Source organism: Cephus cinctus, unplaced genomic scaffold, assembly GCF_000341935.2.
Source record: "Cephus cinctus unplaced genomic scaffold, Ccin1 Ccin1_scaffold0330, whole genome shotgun sequence".
NCBI classification, from domain to species: Eukaryota; Metazoa; Arthropoda; class Insecta; order Hymenoptera; family Cephidae; genus Cephus; species Cephus cinctus.
In genome coordinates, this window is record NW_014333027.1 from 315184 (window position 1) to 333043 (window position 17860).

Below are 17860 nucleotides of genomic sequence, written 5' to 3' on the forward strand. Positions count from 1 at the left end.
GTTGAGGTTATATGTGAACGTTCCTGGGAAAGGGACAACCGGTCAAGTGTGTCTCAGTTAAGAAAAGGCTTAAGAGGTAGTTCTAATATTTCCAGCCACCCCTCAGTGGTTCGTTACTAGAACGATACGGATTACAGAAATGAACGGTACCCTGGTGCATCGTAAACGCCAATTAGAGGTCCAACTCGAATTTCGAAGAGTCAGGCGGCGCTTATACGCATCGCCATTGCGAATCTACATAAAGGTATGTACCTTACTTAGCTACCTGTAAATTTAAAACCCTGCCTTAGTACGCATACCGCGTACGTAGGATTGTTGGTGTTTCAGTAAATTGATAAGAAAATTAAATTGATAAGAAAAATTTGTACGTGCACAGCGGAGGGATTTGAATAACTTCAAAAAGAAAAATGACTACTTGCGCATGAATGAGTGTTGTGGGAGAATTAGTTTGTTCGTGGGTGGCGTAAAGGTCGATCGGTTCATATTTAAAGTTCGTGGAAATTTAGGGGTTCTTTTCGAAGAAAAAAGAGAGAGAGAGAAAAAGCGAGCAAGAGAGAGAGAGAGATAGCGATAAATATATAGAGATAAGTGTGGGGGAGAGAGAGAGAGATAAGAGAAAGTGATACGACGAAGCTTGTTCTTTGTCGTTCGTTTCAACGTGAGGTTTCTCATTCTCGCATCCTGGTTAATTAAATTTTGGATCGACCTTCCAGCAGTGATTAATTTCTTTATACTCGGCTCTACCAATCACAAGTCGCTGCGCACAACTTGTTATCTCTTGAAAAACACCTGGTGACGCCGTGACAACTTGTTGCTCGATCCTTTCCTCCCTATTGTACCATTGCCGTACCCACCGCTTTATTTTCTTCTAAAGTTTTCCTTACGCCTGTTTAACCAAGGTCCATCACCATCTATCTTATCATTTATCACGAGAGATCTATTATGGGAAAAAAGTTTTAGGGTCCTTGTGCCGGTGGTAGTCGTTTTCGACCTTATTGATTATTCATGTGCCCTGACGTGTACAGTAAAAACTTCAAGTTTCCTGAAGGTTCCCAAGATTCTATTAAAGAGCGCCGGGATAACCAGTTGCATCACCAGTTGCTCCTTGTCGTCTACGACTACGTCTCTGTTACAATGGGTCCAATTCGTGATTGCCCGCTGTATCCCCCCTATCCTTGCTACCATCCCTCTCTATCTTGTTGCTGGATTCTGGGGAGGGAATTCGCGGGGGTGTTTATTGTATCGGTGGTTGTGGCTGCTGACGGTGATGCTGTGAATCCAATTCCCCTACCAACTACCCTTCTGGTCTCCGCACCTCTTCTCTTCATCAGGGTGGTACCGTCCGCCACTGCGACCGCCACCACCACTTCCAGTAGGAGTAACCCCCTATTCCCAGACCCCTTTCCGTACCGACGTAGACTTGGTCACGCCCCCGCTGTCTATATAAGGGTCGAGGGCTCAGACGCGCGTCACTCGCATCCTGAAGAGCGCGATTGTGACACCGCCAAGTACCACCACAGGAGGGATCAGTCTTGAACCTGGGTGCAAGCCTGTCTCCCCTATAACGACACGCGACGAACTCGAACCGACGGTACGATGAAGATCGGTTTGTTAGGATTGATCTGCATCCTCCTTATCGTGGGAGAGCGGGTCCTGGGCAGTCCCTACTTCGACGACGGTAAGTCGAGGAAGACTTCGAGATTGCACGTAGGATTGACAGCTTTGAAACTTTTTTTTTTTTATTAATTTTTGACACGTCATTCATGAGATTGTACTCGGTACAGAATATTGTTGGGTTGTTAAAAAAAATCCATTGGTCCATATCAGGAGGCTGGAACCTCTGTGGGATTCATTAACGATTTCATCCGATTGTGCAGACTAACGAAGTCCACCCTCGTACATCCCTTAGATTACATTACGGGCGCATTGGCGCGTCACAGAGTTCTGGGGGGGATTAGTTCCGGTATAAGGGTTGGTCGGTAGATAAGGACGCTTTGCGTTAAACTGAAAGGTAGGATTTGGTACCGATAAAAGAAAGAGTAGGATGACTATCCACCGATTAATGTCATTTATTCCTGAAAATGGTTTAAGGGAATAATCGTTGCCAGGTGAAATAAATTTTGTCTGGTGAACCTCGTTGATTAAATGTATCAGAAATTCAATTCCTTCAATCTCTTTAGAGAATCGGATTTTCCGTAATTTAATCACACTCTATCCGCGTACCTAGTATTACCTTTTCCCTTCTTCATATCTTTTATTCATTTTCTTATAATCCCAAGTGCAAAGATGTTCATCCATATGTATATCCCCGAAGCAGATTAGAAAGGATTCGCTATTAAATAAAGACAAAAGTTGCGAAATACGTGAACAATGAATATTCAACATTCAGATTTGCATCGAGATTTCCCCAAGTGCTCAACAACGCCGGCAGGAGCATCTTCAGGTTCGAAAGCAAATTTTCATAATAGGTTTCGAAGTTTATGCTTCGCGGATCAGATTCCATTCACGGACACCTCTTGCACAACATTTGATCCGAGTTGCTCCAAGGTGTCTCCGCATAATCAATATCACATAGGTTCCGTTAGCCATTTTAGTACGTCATTTACCCGTCACCAGCCTGACGCGTGGATTGATGGAGAGGAGTGAAAAGCACACATGACAATACACCTTAAGAGGCTCGTGTATTAGACAATGCGATCCTTTCCCTTGAACTTGAGAAGGATGATACCAGAATGATAACGATTAATGGAACGGATGTCTTATGTTGCAGAAGAAGAAGGTCTACCAGTCGACTCGGATTACTCCGAGAACGCGTTGGAACATCTAATGCGAGCGGCGCAACAAAAGTGAGTCAGCCGTTATATTCGTTCCCGAGCATTTCAATCTTTTTAAAAAGGCTTTTTCAATCTTTTTCACAATTACCTTTATTTCCAAATCAATTGGCAGGAAAAACTAATAAAAATCTAGCGCCCCTAGCGCTCCACGTCCAGCAATACCCATACAACACACTGAACGCTGAACGTATACGCTTGAACTCATAATTGTCGCGAAGTAGTCTGTTTATCACTGTGAATAAAAGAGCCTACTCGATCGCCCTAATCTCCCGTAGACGGTCTTCGTTGATCTATCTGTTCAGGCGAGCGTGCGTGCCTCGCGGTGGGAACTGTGATCATCGGCCAAACGACTGCTGCTACAACTCAAGCTGCCGCTGCAACCTCTGGGGTTCGAATTGCCGATGTCAACGTATGGGCCTGTTCCAGAAATGGGGATAAGCCGGCCGTCAGCCTCGCTGTCCTCTTCCAGGATAATCCGACCGCCCGTACCAGCCTCATTCTCACCCTCGCACTTATTCACTTCACCCCTCGCCTTCATTTATTCACACTTAGCCCTGCGCACAGTCTCAGAATCAGCTTCAGCATCTGTATCTGGACTCTTCACCAGCCTCTCCAATCTCTCTTTTCGGTCCCACCAACTTTCACCAACTTGACTTCATCGTAATTCTCTCAAATGTATTTTATCCTTCGGATTGAGTTAACCACCCCTCATCCACCACCCCTCTCTTCTTCCTCATAACGGTAATATACCCCTCGCCTAACGCCGAGACGACTCCTTATCTCCTTTTCTATGAGGGAAGAGCTGCATTCTGATTGAGGATACTTCCAGCCACTTCCCTTAATCAGAGCGTTACGACTCTTCCCGTTTCTCTTCGACTGGACGATACGGTCGTGGTCATCCTCGTGATCGTGAGTACGGAAAACGTCTGGAAGGAAGAGAAGGAAGACGATGATAGGAGGACCAGAATGACGAGGACAATGACCAAGGGAATGGCAGTGAACAAAAAGGGGATTGATACGAGTATAGCTAAAGTCCAAGAACACAATTAGAATTCGAATATTGTCTTGTAATTGATAACGAGGAATAGTCGTTGAAGAAGTATAGGAAAAGAAAAAAGAAGAAAAAAGATAAAGAATCGACCGCGAGAGTCGTACTATTTTAAAGTCTGCATTAAATATATCCGTATACCTCTTAATGTTACAGTACCATGTACCTATAGACATTAATAACATACATAACACAATTACATAATATATTATAAATGTTATACATTATATCCAATCGATGGATGTACTTACACACGTAACTATGTAATACCAATGAAAATATATGTATGTATAATTGGCCTATGGAAGAAAGGATGGGCTGTCTATAGTTGTACCAGATCGTGACAGTTCAAATTCAACTGTCACCTTCATCTTTCATCTTAAGATTCGCGCGATCTCGATCTCCTTCTTGTACTTGATTCAGGAAGGTTAACCGAGTTAACCCCGTAGGCTCGACCTACATCGTGCGTCGAGTCAACTCCGTCCAGTAAATAACATTGTGTCACGCTGCCACCCACGCGCCTAGCGTATGAGCCGATTGATCCTTTCTCGCAAATTCCCTAAATCGTTAGCGATTCATGGATCGGAGTAGAATTCTTTAATGTATTTGGAACTCGAAGAAATATCATTGGCCAAAGGTGCGCGCACGGCGCTCGAAGGCATGGAGCGTCAATTAGGAACTAGTCCCGGTGAATAACACGTAGGTCAATTGCTGATCCTAGGCGTCGTTGTAGCGACGCAAGGTCATGCGTTGAATTTACTATAGAAAGAACTCGCGGTAACTATGAATTAACATGTCTCGCGACTCGCGTGTATTCTTACGTAGAAGAGATTACATTGAAGGGAGGTAGACTTTGAGAAAAAAGTAATTGCACTCATACTAGGTACGTCGTAAATTCTGAGGAAATATTTCCTTAGCTGGAAAGAAATTTATTATCGATTTTACCATGTTGCGATTCAAGTTTGAGTTACTGTACGTACATATATTTATACTAAGTGACATACTAAGCAGTCTTGCAAACACAGTTCTCGCGCCTACTCTTATAATTATCATTGTACAGTGGTGTCATCACTTAAGGTTAAGCTGAAAAATCTATAGAGCCATTGCTCTATTACGAAACTTCTTACGGCGCCTTTTAGTGTTTATTAAGTACTTTATACATGTATGGTTTATACGTAGCGACGCCCATGGGTACGTATCTATGGGAAATACAGGCGATAACCAGCCACTACGTTTCCGGGTGCCAGGAGTGGACGTAGCCTTGGTCCCTGAACTCGTGTGGCTCTGGGACCAGGTTGATACTGATGTAGCGGTACCACCTTAGCTACTTTGGATTCGAAAGGGATAGCTCAAAAGGAAGGGCAAGGTCTTGCGCAAGTATCTCTAGCAGGCATTAGCTCTGGCGTCTCTGATGAAATCAGTTCTAGCAGCGAAAAACGTAGAAAGGATGGATGAGGAGGATTCGGAGAGAGGAGGAAGGAATAAAAAACAGTACGAGCCGTGGCCTCAAGGTTCGATGACTCCAGACTGTCAGGCTGTTGGGTTGGTACCTATGCATACCTTTGGTAAGAGGGACTAACCATGAAGATCCCAGCGTCACGATTCCTCGTCAGGATGGATTAAACGAAGGAACCGTTTGCCATTCCATGACCTTATGACCTGCCTGACCCTCAACAAGACTGCGCCAGCGTCTTGACTGTGAAGAGGGTTTAACTAGGAGGAACAAGAAGATAAAGATGGGATATCGTAAGGATTTAGATAAGTAATTGGAGACAATTTTGCTCCTGATGAATTTCCATTAAATTTGTTACTGATTACATTAAGTTGTTGCTTTAACGTCGTCCTCGACACAGAACTATGACTGTGCGCATTTACAACTAGCGACTCGTGAGTGCCAGTGTGGTGCACTAGGTCTCTTAAGATATTACGCACGAGTCGCGTATGCGCTACGAACTTCGATTGCGAAAGGAACTGTGCGTCTACTGAATTAACCTTCGCTTGCTCTGCCTATACGGTCTCCTCGATAAATACCTTTGTGTATATGTGTATATATATACTTGGCCCTAGCGTAACGGAGTATCGTGCATGCTGCCGTAAGGAATTCCAGCCAGAGTGTTCCTGTGCATTATTACGGAATGACAGGCGTCGCGAATGCTTCGCGAAGCATCCTGTCTTTGTAGTCTTTCGGGTTATGGAATGTTACGTGGTGAAATGGTGTACGCAGTTTTAAACTTGGAGGAACATTGACGGTTGAAGTATGCAAACGTTAAAGGCTTCTTGCGTCATAGCAATTCCAGTCGTATAGACTTTTGTACACAGTGCGACTATAGGTACGCGCTTACGTACAGTTATGTACTTATTGTTAGGTTAATAGAGAATAAAATGTTTGATACGATAACGAAATGCGTACCAGGTCTCAAAAGTGAACAAGCACTTGACGAACATTTGGAAAATTCTTGGTGGTTGTTGAAACGATATTTAGTGTCGTATGAAGAAGCGATAGCAACTCGAATACGAGTATATCGTTGGGGAGTGTCTCGCGGCTGTAGCGACGGCGTTGGTAGCGGTGGTGGCGACGGTGGCGGCAGCGGCGGGCGCCTTCACTGCGACCCGGTTGCAACGGTGCTCTCAGTGCTGCCTAACGCGCAGGCCTGACTACACGTTACTCTCTCTCCACTACGCAGGTACAAACACGCTGCCGACAGTTTTCACGCCGAGTTGAGAACCCTCCAAAAAGTATTGCGCGGCCATCTGATAACGTCACAGGACTTGTTGGATCTAGGATCGAAGTAGAATGAAAGTCGAGAAAGTGCGATTTTAAGTGATTATCCAATGGACAATGTTACTTATTTAATATCCGTGCATTTGAATTGCCCAAGGTAGTGAGAAGGCGGTGCTCGTGGTTTCTGATGTACTGCTGTGCTATTGTTATCTGGTGATGCTCGCAGTGTTGGAGGTGCTTGAGTTGACGGAGGAATCGAAAGACACGGCGTGACGGGAGGTGTGTACGGGAGTGCCGGGGAGCGCCGGGACGTCCAAACGGAAACGAAAGTTTCCTCGAAGCGGTTTAGCGTGTCGTCTTTGTGCCTTTAAATATTAACGGACGTGGATACCAGCGTGGCATCCTAGGAGGCTTTAGTATAGTTTGACGTGGGAGCTCGCTAGGAGGTTAGGTGATGGCGATGAAAGATGCAAAGGACGGAACATGCACGTATTATATACAGTGACATCCTCATCAGGTATAAGTGCATATACGAATCGAATCTAATGGACGGTAAATACAACTAGATCCATCGCAATTGGCAGCGTGTGTAATGAACGAGCCTGTACGTTACTCCAGGAGTAACGGGCAAGGTGAAACGTCGTGAAGGCTAAACACGGTGAACGAGATGACAGGTGAAACGTCGGAACGGCATTACTACTTGGCGATCGATAACGGAACACACGCAGTAGGTTCTAGACTGTAGTCCTCCTGTCGCACGTAACGCGACTCCAGCTGGACTTCTTTAGCCGATGCAAGAATCGGGAAGGAAGACACGACAGCCAAGGATAAAGGTGAACCCACGGAACGGCTTATAGTCTGTTACCACTATGCCTGGAATTCAGGATGGGTCGAAGAACAAACAGAGTCGAATAAATGGCGCATTTAACGCCCCGAAGCATAAGGAGCTCGATCGCAGTCAGATAGATCGTTAAGCGCAGAAGCGCAAGATCTCCCCTCTACTGTAGTACCGATGCTATTTGCCACGCTAAAGAAAAATGGACGAACGAGTAGACCGCGAGAGTATTCGTTGATCGGCCACAACTTTGACATTTTTTTTATTTCTCCCCGGATGCTTGCGGGAGACTCGAAGAAGAGCCTTGTGAATTCTTGTGTATAGGTTAGATGCGGAATTAGCCTTGTTTCTGCAGGACTGAAGGTACTGGCGAAGGAGCACAGGGGAGTGCATCTCTGTCCAGGTGTAAAACCGGCAAGGAAGGAACTTCGTACAGAACGAGGAACGAAGGAGAGAGCTTATTTTTAGCCGTTGCTTCGCGCATCGCGTCTCCATCGCATCGCAAAAACCGGTTTCGTCTCCTATACGTGGCCTATAGTCCAATCCAGGGAACGTGTAACGTAAGCGTAAACGTACGTGTTAAAGGAAGATGAGAGTTTACCGAGAAGGAAACTTTTCCTCGCGTTCTTTTCCTGTGTTTATGAACGGTCGATAATTATCATCATAACGCCGTCGGAAGATTCCTCGAGAATTTCACTGGAATATATTGATTCCTCACTGCCATTTCTATTGTCAACGTTGTTGGGTTTCTGGTTATCCTGTTACACGATGTTCTTATCGGATCGATAGTGTATACTTGGTTCTCTAAAGAAGTATAGTCACGCCCACGTGGACATAACTTGCAGGAGCTTTTACACTGCCCATCCTTGATCCTTCAATTCTTCGGAAGTTACGAAACGAACTCGAGGAAGGTCACCGAGGAGTAAGAACTCAGCAGGGACGATGCTGATTCTTTTTAGTGGAGCAGCTAATAGGTATAAATTGTCTGGATCAAATTAAGGTAACTTCGTGATCTTGCGGAGGGACTAAAAGAAATAAAAAGCAAACGAGTATCCTTGTGCCTTGGGAATAAAATTTAGGGGAATACCAAGAGAAGATTTAGACGACGAGAATATTAGCAGCCATTGGATTATTCCTGTGGAAGAAGTACGATTCTCATTCCTCCTACTAATTGAAATTGTCCGCTGTCCACGATTCCGTTTCGCATGGAATCGCACAGACTTGATTAAATCGAGAAAATCATCTTGCGCCGATAACGGTAACTCAACGCCGATGTCCTCAGTTGGTATCGCGATCAACGTATTCTAGAAGCGTCACCGGTCGCCTCTTGGAAACGGGACTTAAGGCGACGAGACCGCCGACGTTGTTCGTCTGGTTAATCAAGTGAAAATCCAAAGTGTTCAACGGTATGAGGTATGGCCAATACGAATGGTCATCGAGGTGTTCGGGACGTCGCGACGACGACGCCCGATTTACAGCTTGGCCGGAAACGTGCGCTGGCTGCTCGTGGTGCAGCCGGTGCACTGGCGCTAGGGATCCTAGCTGTGGTCCTCCAGGCGGCGGCCACGGCGACCCCACAGTGGGGATACTTTTCCAATCCTGACGGTAAGTTCAATATAATACACCATTCATAACAACGGCCATTACCTCCATTGTACACCAGTCTACGTGCGTATGAAGAAGACCCGTAACGTTTCCTCTAACTTTTGACCTAATTTATCCCAACAAGATTCCCCCTATTGCCGGGGTAATTAATTCTACCGTTTAACGCATACTCTCCCGCTACCTGCCTGTCCTCGTTCGTCCTATCCTGGACCTACCATTGTATCGATCGGTTCTCTCTTTCACTCAAAGACAAATGTCCCTGTGGTCGTAACTCAGAGCCTGCAACCTCAGTGGGAGCCACTAGGACTCACGGATGAATTCACTCGCGCTTCTCATGCGTGCGACAACGTGCGAGGCACGCATATCAATTAAGTCCCGCAGCTGACTCTCCCAGGCCATATGCCACCAGCGTCTTCAGCCCCGACATATTCGGCGTCTTGGGTTTCTCTTGTCCGTCCCAGACATAGACTACAAAAGAATAGAGATACCATTTTTTTTAGGTCCAAATCTCACCGTTCCACCTCCTCCCTGTAAGCCATTTCGGTTAGGATCGTCTGAATTAATATAAAGGCAATACGCAACTCACGATACGCAATGGGCAAGACGGACGCGTATGGGTAACTTGAGTAAGTAGATACGAGCAGTGAAGTACCGCTATGAAACGACGACAGAAGTCTTCGCGTTCGCGAGTGCAACGGCCTTTACCTGGCTTAGCTCTCAACGCCAGCAACTATACAGTGTGAATCCCGTACAGCTTTTCACCAAGCTACTACTACGTCTCGCGACACGATTAACGGACACTTCCCTGTGACTCGAGACATTCCCACTTGAATCTGGATCTGGAAATTCACCTTCAACCAACAGAGAGTCAGCCTTAGCTGACTACTTGTCCACTGTCCTTGTCTCTCGCCGGGAACATTATTTTATGTTGTATCTCGTTATGGCAACCCCACATACCTCGCTACTGTACTCGTTCTCTGTTTGTCTGAAAACATCTTTGAATTTCTTATACAAGACACGTACAGTACTCTCTCGATGACAATGCTCATTAAAAGGGTGACGTCACCGTTCGATAATGCAGATGGAAAGTTATTGAAGCTGTCACGGTATAAATTGAAAATTTCGATGCTACGAGTGTCTGGATATGCCATCGCCAAAATAGAATAGATACGGTGCAAGAGTTGGGCGGTACCCTCACGTGTGTTGGAACTACTCCAAAAGCCTTTCTTCATCGCCAAAGCAACGTCTGTTCTCTAGTCATCATTTTATTTTTTTCATCCTTCCAATTCGTACGCTTATATCGCAATCGTACCTAGGCATCGTTCTCATTCCTCCTGGGCAGTTTACATGAGACCGACAGATGCTATAGAATCCACCGCTTTAACAGTGCAACGAGCTGTGGCCATCTCGTGAGAAAACCTCGAACTATGACCGGCTTTGACAGTCGCGCTCTGCGAATGCTTACTGACTTAACCTCAATGGTTCTTCAGGTCGTTCCGCAGCGCAGTACCTATTCGTCCAGTACTCACGTAATTCTTCCTGAAGAAGACGCTATACATACCTCCCAGTCCACTAATTCTCCGTGGGAGAAGCTCCGAAGCGGAATCGCAACGGAACAAACGTTTTTCCGGCGCGTTCTCTATTCGTCGACTACGCTGATATCACATACGCTCGAGCGACTTCGTGTTCCGGGTGGCGGCCACCGGAAGTCCTTTCGTCTCACTTCTACTCACCCATCCGCTCCACGTAGGTATATACCGACATGAACTAACACGTAAATGCCACAGTGGACTAAGGTTATCCCTTTAGATGCATTTACAAGAGACACCTACTTAGTTCTTTTCAAGAATTTTTTCCTCCTGACGCTTATTCCAGTGTCCTCCCACCGTCTCCTTCGTCTATGCACTAAAAGTCGAAGGACAGCCTGTCAGGAGACAAGATAAAAAATGCCGGCAATGAGACGACCGAGCGCGCTAAAAGTCGAAGCGAAACACGTCGCTTTGTAACCTTCGGAGAATAAATAACGTTTCTACGTTGGCCACCAAGCCCCTAGCTGCTAACTATAGTACTAGACAGTGTGCTATACTATCCTAGTGCTACAGGATACAACCAGCATCGCCGCTGTGGAACTATAGGTTATGTGATGTTGGGTATTTATTAACAGGAAGGTTACCACTACCTTCTCACATTTTACTATACGACCACGTAACATACTAGCCGTATGCTACTTTCATTACGAGCGGAACAACAACGCTAGTCATATTTACATGTATAGTACGTTTCAGCTAATATCTTCGAATGCTCCATAGCCCCTTGCGGTTAGGTTACTTCCATTTACTACGTGGCCAATTCACTTTCTCCAGGTACCAACGCTCGCCGCTGCTTCGCCACTATCTCAGGGCGCTTCCTTTCGTTAGTGGGATATACGGCAGTTCTATACTTTAACGTAGAAGGAATCGAGTGGCAGCACCGCTTGATAGTTTACAGTTATTACGGTGATTCGTAACTGCCATTCAAAAGTGCACAGCGTATACGTTCGTAATATATGCCAACGGTCAGTTGAGTTTCCTAATCAGTAATTGTGTACCTGTACACGTACAGTATATTCTCACTATCCAGAGGTACATTTAGTATACGCAAAACAAGACCAACACAATGTACAATTTAATATCGTAACCACTATAGGAAATAGTATGCGCATCTAGGTCACGCACGGTAGCCATCTTTCTTTCTGATTGTGCAATGTTACCTTTTATGTACATGCATTATTAGTATTGTGAATTCTCTGTATTAGCTGCGCTATCACTTATGCTTATGGTATGTAGAAATACAGTCACGTATTGCTTTGCATAAAATGCATTGATTCTACCTCCAAATTTTTCCAACGTCTAGCAGAGCCATTGACACCAAATTTCAAGGCTCTGCGTGAATGTTCGATCGTGCATGAAGTTTCGTTCGCTATCAATAAGTTAGCGACACTCCTCGGTGGGTCAGATTGAATGAAACTCGTGTAGTTCTTTAGGGAAAGTTCATTGACCGGTTACGGTGAAAGGTTCTCTACGTGATTCGAGCAACTTTGTCAGGCTGCGTGCATTGCTTTGATTTTTTGTCCTAGAATATTTTCTTGTTTTGTTTTTTAAATTAAACGACGAAGAAATGAAATTTTTTATTTTATCTCACATACTTTTGGGGTACTTTGCGCATTTTTTAATTTGTTTTACAAAGTGGCTCGAATTATTCTAGATTAAAGGGGAAGTACAGTTGACCGGAAACGAGAAAGAGACACGTAGATGGACCCTCCCTAATTTTGTTGTACGTGTTATTCAATGGGTGCGATGCTTAGTGGAAATTTACATTATTTATTCTGTGACTAATTTATTTGTTTAATACGTTTCGTACGTGCTATACTTTGAAAACAGGTAATTTAGATTAGAGTTTAAAGGTACAAAAGATGGACTGTGGTTGTAGCACCGTATCTACGTAGTGTCGTATCAAATAGGTACGTATTACCAGCGTTCCGACGCTGTCCGTCGTGCGACCTCCCATTAACGTTCTTCCGGGAGAATAAGCGATAGAGTGAACGGGTGTCTGAACCTTCGTCTAACATTAGCGAAACCTCGCAGAAAGGGTTCAGCTAATTTCCCGAAAAGTAATTAAGCCGGCTTTTCCTGGGTTGCGTATCGCGTCGAGCCGACGATGCGTGAAGGCCCTACGTATTACTAGGAAATGGGAATTGACGTGCCAATAATTTTTGCTCCTTCTTTGCTTCCTCTTTCTACTTGTTTCTATGTTACAGCCGGATCGGTCTTTGAGAAAGGCTACTTCGGACCGTGGCGTCAATGCAAGTTCCTAGAGTACAGTCGTGAGAGATGCGGCCACAACGTATCCAGGTTTCAGCCAGTTTGTAAGTTGTAGAAAAAACTCCCGTAGCTAATTAAAGCGACTACCCTTAGACCGCCCGTTAGTCCCATTCAACTTAACCACCCAGTCCCAGTGCCCAGGAGGGACAAGAAAATCAAATTATCAAGTTGTCCAACCTTGTTCCAGTGGCAGTTTGGGTGGCTGGATTAGCCGCTGCAGGAGCTTCGGCTCTGCTGGCTATTATCGTAGGACTGGCTGTACTTCAATTGGCAATGGCATCGTCAGCGACCCGATTAATCATGTCGTACAGTACAGCTTTGATCAGCAAGGTAGCCCTTGCGACTCTGGCAAGTGAGTATTTCTCAGTAAAACTAAACTTTTCTTAGGTCTTACGTTTAGCTACGGTCTGCTCTCTCACGCTGGAAAAACTGCCGCCACGCAACTCTGCACATATGGACATGCATGCGTGAACGTCTACGCGCGTTTCTCATCGGACTCACGGGTCTACCCTTACCTTAGGATCCACCGAGCTTTCTTCTCGCATTCCTCTTCCCACCAGGCTCGACCAATTGGCTACCTCCGCGTTCTACACCCAACGCTTTACGATCTTCAGCATTCTTAAAAGAAAGGCACGAAGGGTGGTAATCGCAGGACCGGATACTACTTGCGTGCACTAGGATTACTAGTTGCACTCCTAGTAACTGGCCTACTTGGCTTAGGGTAAAGCTGTAGGGAATCAAATATCAGCGCCAGATCGCGTTACGGTAAAACGATCCTTTTTCATATGGCCAAGCAGCCTGTATCATTTGGTCCTTCATTGAGAACTCGTCAAATATACATATTCATGAGAAAATCATAAATCGAAAGTCAACGTCCTAAGTATTAAAAGCAACAGTGGTTTTAGCTTGATTAGAAACTATCAAAACTTCTAGCACATTCATGGAATATAAATTCGGTCGAGGGTACAACCCGCCTTGTTTCATCTCACGACTATCCCCGTCTCACTCTTATTCACGTGAACGCCCATAACTCCGTCTCTCTCGCACTCACAGCAGGTACAGCGAACTAAACAATTTTTAAAGTCTATGAGGCCTGATTGATCATGCGTATCTGTGCTATTCGGTATATGAAAAAAAAAACTTCAATTATACATATATATATATATATATATATACATACTACATTTATATAATAACTTAGTACTCTGTTTCATTATCGAGAGTTAGCTAATTTCATCGCTCTTGGACCTGAAAGTTCTAACAAGGCACGTCTTCCGATAAGTCATTAGCTCCAATGAGTCCTTAGGGTAGAAAAGTCTCTCGAGCGGTAAGCCGACGTCTTGTCCTCACAAAGTTGGATTAAATAAAATTCATTCTACCCACGGTGGGTGTTCTCGAAGTAAGAAAAGGCACTGTCACGGATCGTTGGCTTCCCTTTCGATGTCTGACACTCTCCGTTTGAGGCTCTAATCATATTCCTTTGTATTTCAGCTTCGTTGGCCATCGTGGCAGCCAGTCTCTTCGCCCTACAGACGGACGATCGTGCCAACAGCTTCATAATCACCAGAGGCGAGGCCTTTTACATGCAGGTGAGAATAGAAAGAGAGTCGGCCTCGTGCTCAGGATTTAAACCCGATTCGTAGCGTCGCGGCCTCGACAATTCGGATGACAGAACGAGTACGCGGCAGTACGTGAGCGCACGAATGAGCCCAATGATCATTGAACGAGCAAGAGCGAGAAAAGCTGTGGCTTATTCTTGCAGGTGCGCGATTCTCTTTGCAGGTGTCTCATTAAGCCTCGACTACTTAGTACGCGCAAGAGTCCTTAGTGTCGTTTGTCGCACATTAAAAACAATCTGATGACACTGCCGATCCCTCAGTTCGCACTTCGATCTTACCCGCGGCATTATTACGCCAGTTGTACGCCGCCTTTTACTTGACCAGTGAAATATCGGTTATCACCGATACTCGATCGATCGATTGCATCGAGTATGCATCAACGTGCGCGAGTCGAGAATGGTTTGGAGATCAATGGAAAACGACGTAATCTATTGAAGGAAGCGAAGGATGAGGTCAGGTTGGGACGTGAAAAGAGACAAAAATCAGAAAAGGTAACAAAAGGGAGATTGGTTCGAACACACCCTTATTACAGTACCCTGTTCTTTTCGTCTCTTTATTATAATTTTTCTTTTTTTTTTTTAATAATAACCAACTTATTACCTTACGAAAATATTTTCTGTATTTTTATACGCCACACGGCCGTCTCGTTAAAAATTTTAATTAGTGCTGACCGAAGGGTGGTGTTTGGGGCTGTTTTCCTAAATTAGTATAACCCCTGGTGAAATGTTCAAACCCCCCCTCCACTCCCCCTTATATTCTTCCCGTGTTCCAGAGGGTTGATAGTTCATACAATTCTCTGATTACAATTACAATTTCTCTGATGGGGTACAGATCGAGAGATTTTGGTTTCTGAATTCACCCTACGATTATCTGTCTTCTCTCTCCCCCCCCCTCTCTCTCTTTCTATCTAACTGTATAGGTTTCTATACGTATGTCGCGGCTCGTCATTTAGACGGAAAAACATGGTGCCGTAGGATTAATTATAACCAAGCTAGCGATGCCAAGCGCGTTCTTTGTTCATCCTAATTGAATTCCACGCTGAAATCCAAGCCAACCTCTCGGTTGTCATTCGCAGAAGAAAGAAGAGATATAGTTGGTTAGAAGATGGTGGTGACGATGGACGAGGAGAACAGCCGAAAGCTTCGAGTTACGTTGAACAATTTTCACAGGGGGGGGGGATGTCGAGAGGATTCAGTATAGTTACATAGATATATGAAATAGAGAGACAACAAAAGTAGACCTTACCGTAAAAGGGTACAGTCCCTACAGAAACTCGTGCTTATACGTTCCTAGTAGTAATTCCGTTGCTTTGTTATCGTTGCAGCTGGCAGCCATTGTCCTGAATTTCGGCGTCCTCATATCATCGGTCTACGAGGGTATATATGCGCGTCGCGGGGGCGATCCAACGAAACTTAGGAACGTGACGAATTCCCATGCGACCACCATTAACAATCCTGGATACCGGGAGCATCATCATCCTACGAACGGTGAGTAACGCAAGTGGAACACGAAACGGAGTAAAACTGTCAACCAATTGATTACACCGTTCGACGAGACTCTCGCACGGGATATAAGGTTGCGCTTTGCCCCTTAGAGCTTTTCACGTTCACCCTTAGTCTGACACGAGCTTCTGGAGATGCCAGGTCGGACGTTGCCGTTTCGTAAATTACATCGTCTTGGTATATTTACTAATGAAGCTGAAACGCACGCGAATATTGGCAGTAGTCGAGTAGACGGACCGCTGTACACGATGCACTTAAGGAGAACGTCGAGCGACGCTTCAGGTCTATACGACCTTGTAGTATAGACCTACATCAGTTTGTAACTTAAACAAACTAATGTATAATAGGATATACATATGGGAAGAGTTGGTATACCGGGAATTACTTACCAAGTGCTTTGTAACTGTAATTTAATAATTATAATAATATTCGAGACATAACGATTGCATTACTGTTTTGTGTTATACGGTTTGCATATAAATATTGTATCTGAACTGTTATGTGTTTTCTGGCTGGTATATGGTGTTATGCCTGTTCTCGGGAATGTATATATATCTATAGGGGAGGTACGTGTTGGCTAAGTGCTCGAGAAAAATGGTTCATTCGTCTCCTGTCGGAATGTTCTGTTTCCACAGCGGTAATAATGACGCGTTTCTATGATTCTATTATTTCTGAACGAGCTTCCGAAGTTCTGTCCTACGACCGAGCATAGTCACCGATATGCTTTATCGACACTTCCGTCAATCCATAAAATACAACGTGCGTACCCATAGGTACCCTGATGGTGTCAGAACTGAAGGCTATAAAACACCGTGGACATAGGGTGGTCGTGCTCGTATACGTTTCTTGAATAAATCGAGAGTATGGTCGCTCGTTGTGAATAAAGCCGGGATGCTGGGTAATCCTGATGGAAATCTCAGGGATTCGTACCATCGGAATCAGATGAAATGGGGGATGCATAGATAAGATACGTCCTCAATCTCGTTGTAAATGTCACGTTGAAGGTGTTGTTTACTATGTGATTTCTAGGTGGTGGTATCTCGATGACAGACGCCAGCGGAAAGCCTTACGCAGGTGGTGCCGGAAATGGGTCCATGGCATCAGTGAGCAGCGCTGCCAGTACAGCATCTCCATTGAGAAGTTCTCTGAAGAAACCGAAGCCTCTTGGGATTCATAATCCTGGATTTTCCGCTCACAGTCCGACCTTGTCGAGGAACGGATCTCAGAAGAAGGTGCGGATTCAGACCCATTCGACGGAGGTCTAAGGAATGACGTGGGAAGGATAAAAAGATGGTGGCCAGTCCAGGAGAAAAATTACAGATAAAGAAGAAAAGAGCGAGAGAGAGTGCGTGTGTGTGATATAAGAGAAGAATTTACTTATAATACTGTGAAAATCACATCCGTCCAGCCCTAAACAGGCAGCTATGTAGCGTTATCTTCGTCACGTGACGAATTTCGAATTTCGATGCGTTGTTCAGAGATAATTATATATTTTTATTAAAAATTATTAATTTATATAGAAATGAGTGGAGGGGGGGGGCGGGTAATACGATAAAGAATTACTCTACGTTCATCGCCAATCGCAGTACAAGATTATCGTGAATTCCCAATTACTATCCATTATCCATTATTCATAATTCAATTCCCTTTATCCCGTTCCTTAAAATTTACCAAATGGTCCTGAGAGTGCCTGTCCCCCTTGGCTTTTACCCGGATGTTACGTGCCTTGGTTTCTACCGGAGTAGGTCTCGTATACGGTCGCGAATTGCGGGCAAATTGTTAATCATTTCTTATTGTCTTAAGTATTATGCGTATATATATATATATATATATAT

General features: G+C 44.8%; 2 protein-coding genes across 4 annotated transcripts in view; both read left to right on the plus strand.

Annotated features, from left to right (window-relative positions):
- Positions 1-1473: 1473 nt before the first annotated feature.
- LOC107266578 (U16-lycotoxin-Ls1a) lies at positions 1474-4196 on the plus strand. Of its 2 annotated transcripts, none has more exons than XM_015737191.2 (3): positions 1474-1678; positions 2771-2846; positions 3137-4196. In XM_015737191.2, the coding sequence occupies exons 1-3, from the start codon at positions 1597-1599 to the stop codon at positions 3270-3272; spliced, it is 294 nt and encodes a 97-aa protein (XP_015592677.1). In that variant the 5' UTR covers positions 1474-1596; the 3' UTR covers positions 3273-4196. The 2 variants fall into 2 exon arrangements, with proteins under 2 accessions (XP_015592677.1, XP_015592676.1); XM_015737190.2 differs by having other exon boundaries at positions 1477-1678; positions 3110-4196.
- Positions 4197-6178: 1982 nt separating this feature from the next.
- The window catches only part of LOC107266826, a 12625-nt gene continuing 943 nt past the window's right edge, over positions 6179-17860 (plus strand). Inside the window, exons 1-6 of one of the 2 annotated variants that reach the window (XM_015737723.2) lie at positions 6179-9044; positions 12841-12948; positions 13092-13256; positions 14396-14493; positions 15848-16010; positions 17055-17854. In XM_015737723.2, the coding sequence (XP_015593209.1) occupies positions 8855-9044; positions 12841-12948; positions 13092-13256; positions 14396-14493; positions 15848-16010; positions 17055-17290 (960 nt within the window). In that variant the 5' untranslated portion in view covers positions 6179-8854 and the 3' untranslated portion in view covers positions 17291-17854. Of the gene's footprint in view, positions 9045-12840; positions 12949-13091; positions 13257-14395; positions 14494-15847; positions 16011-17054; positions 17855-17860 lie in introns of those variants that run through there. The other variant, XM_015737722.1, reaches the window with a different exon arrangement.

Excerpts from the sequence above, each read along its gene's own strand:
- LOC107266578 (XM_015737190.2), top strand. The coding sequence starts at position 1,597 with ATGAAGATCGGTTTGTTAGGATTGATCTGCATCCTCCTTATCGTGGGA. Across the intron at positions 1,679-2,770 it reads CAGTCCCTACTTCGACGACG|AAGAAGAAGGTCTACCAGTC; the intron begins GTAAGTCGAGGA and ends CTTATGTTGCAG. Across the intron at positions 2,847-3,109 it reads ATGCGAGCGGCGCAACAAAA|ACGGTCTTCGTTGATCTATC; the intron begins GTGAGTCAGCCG and ends AATCTCCCGTAG.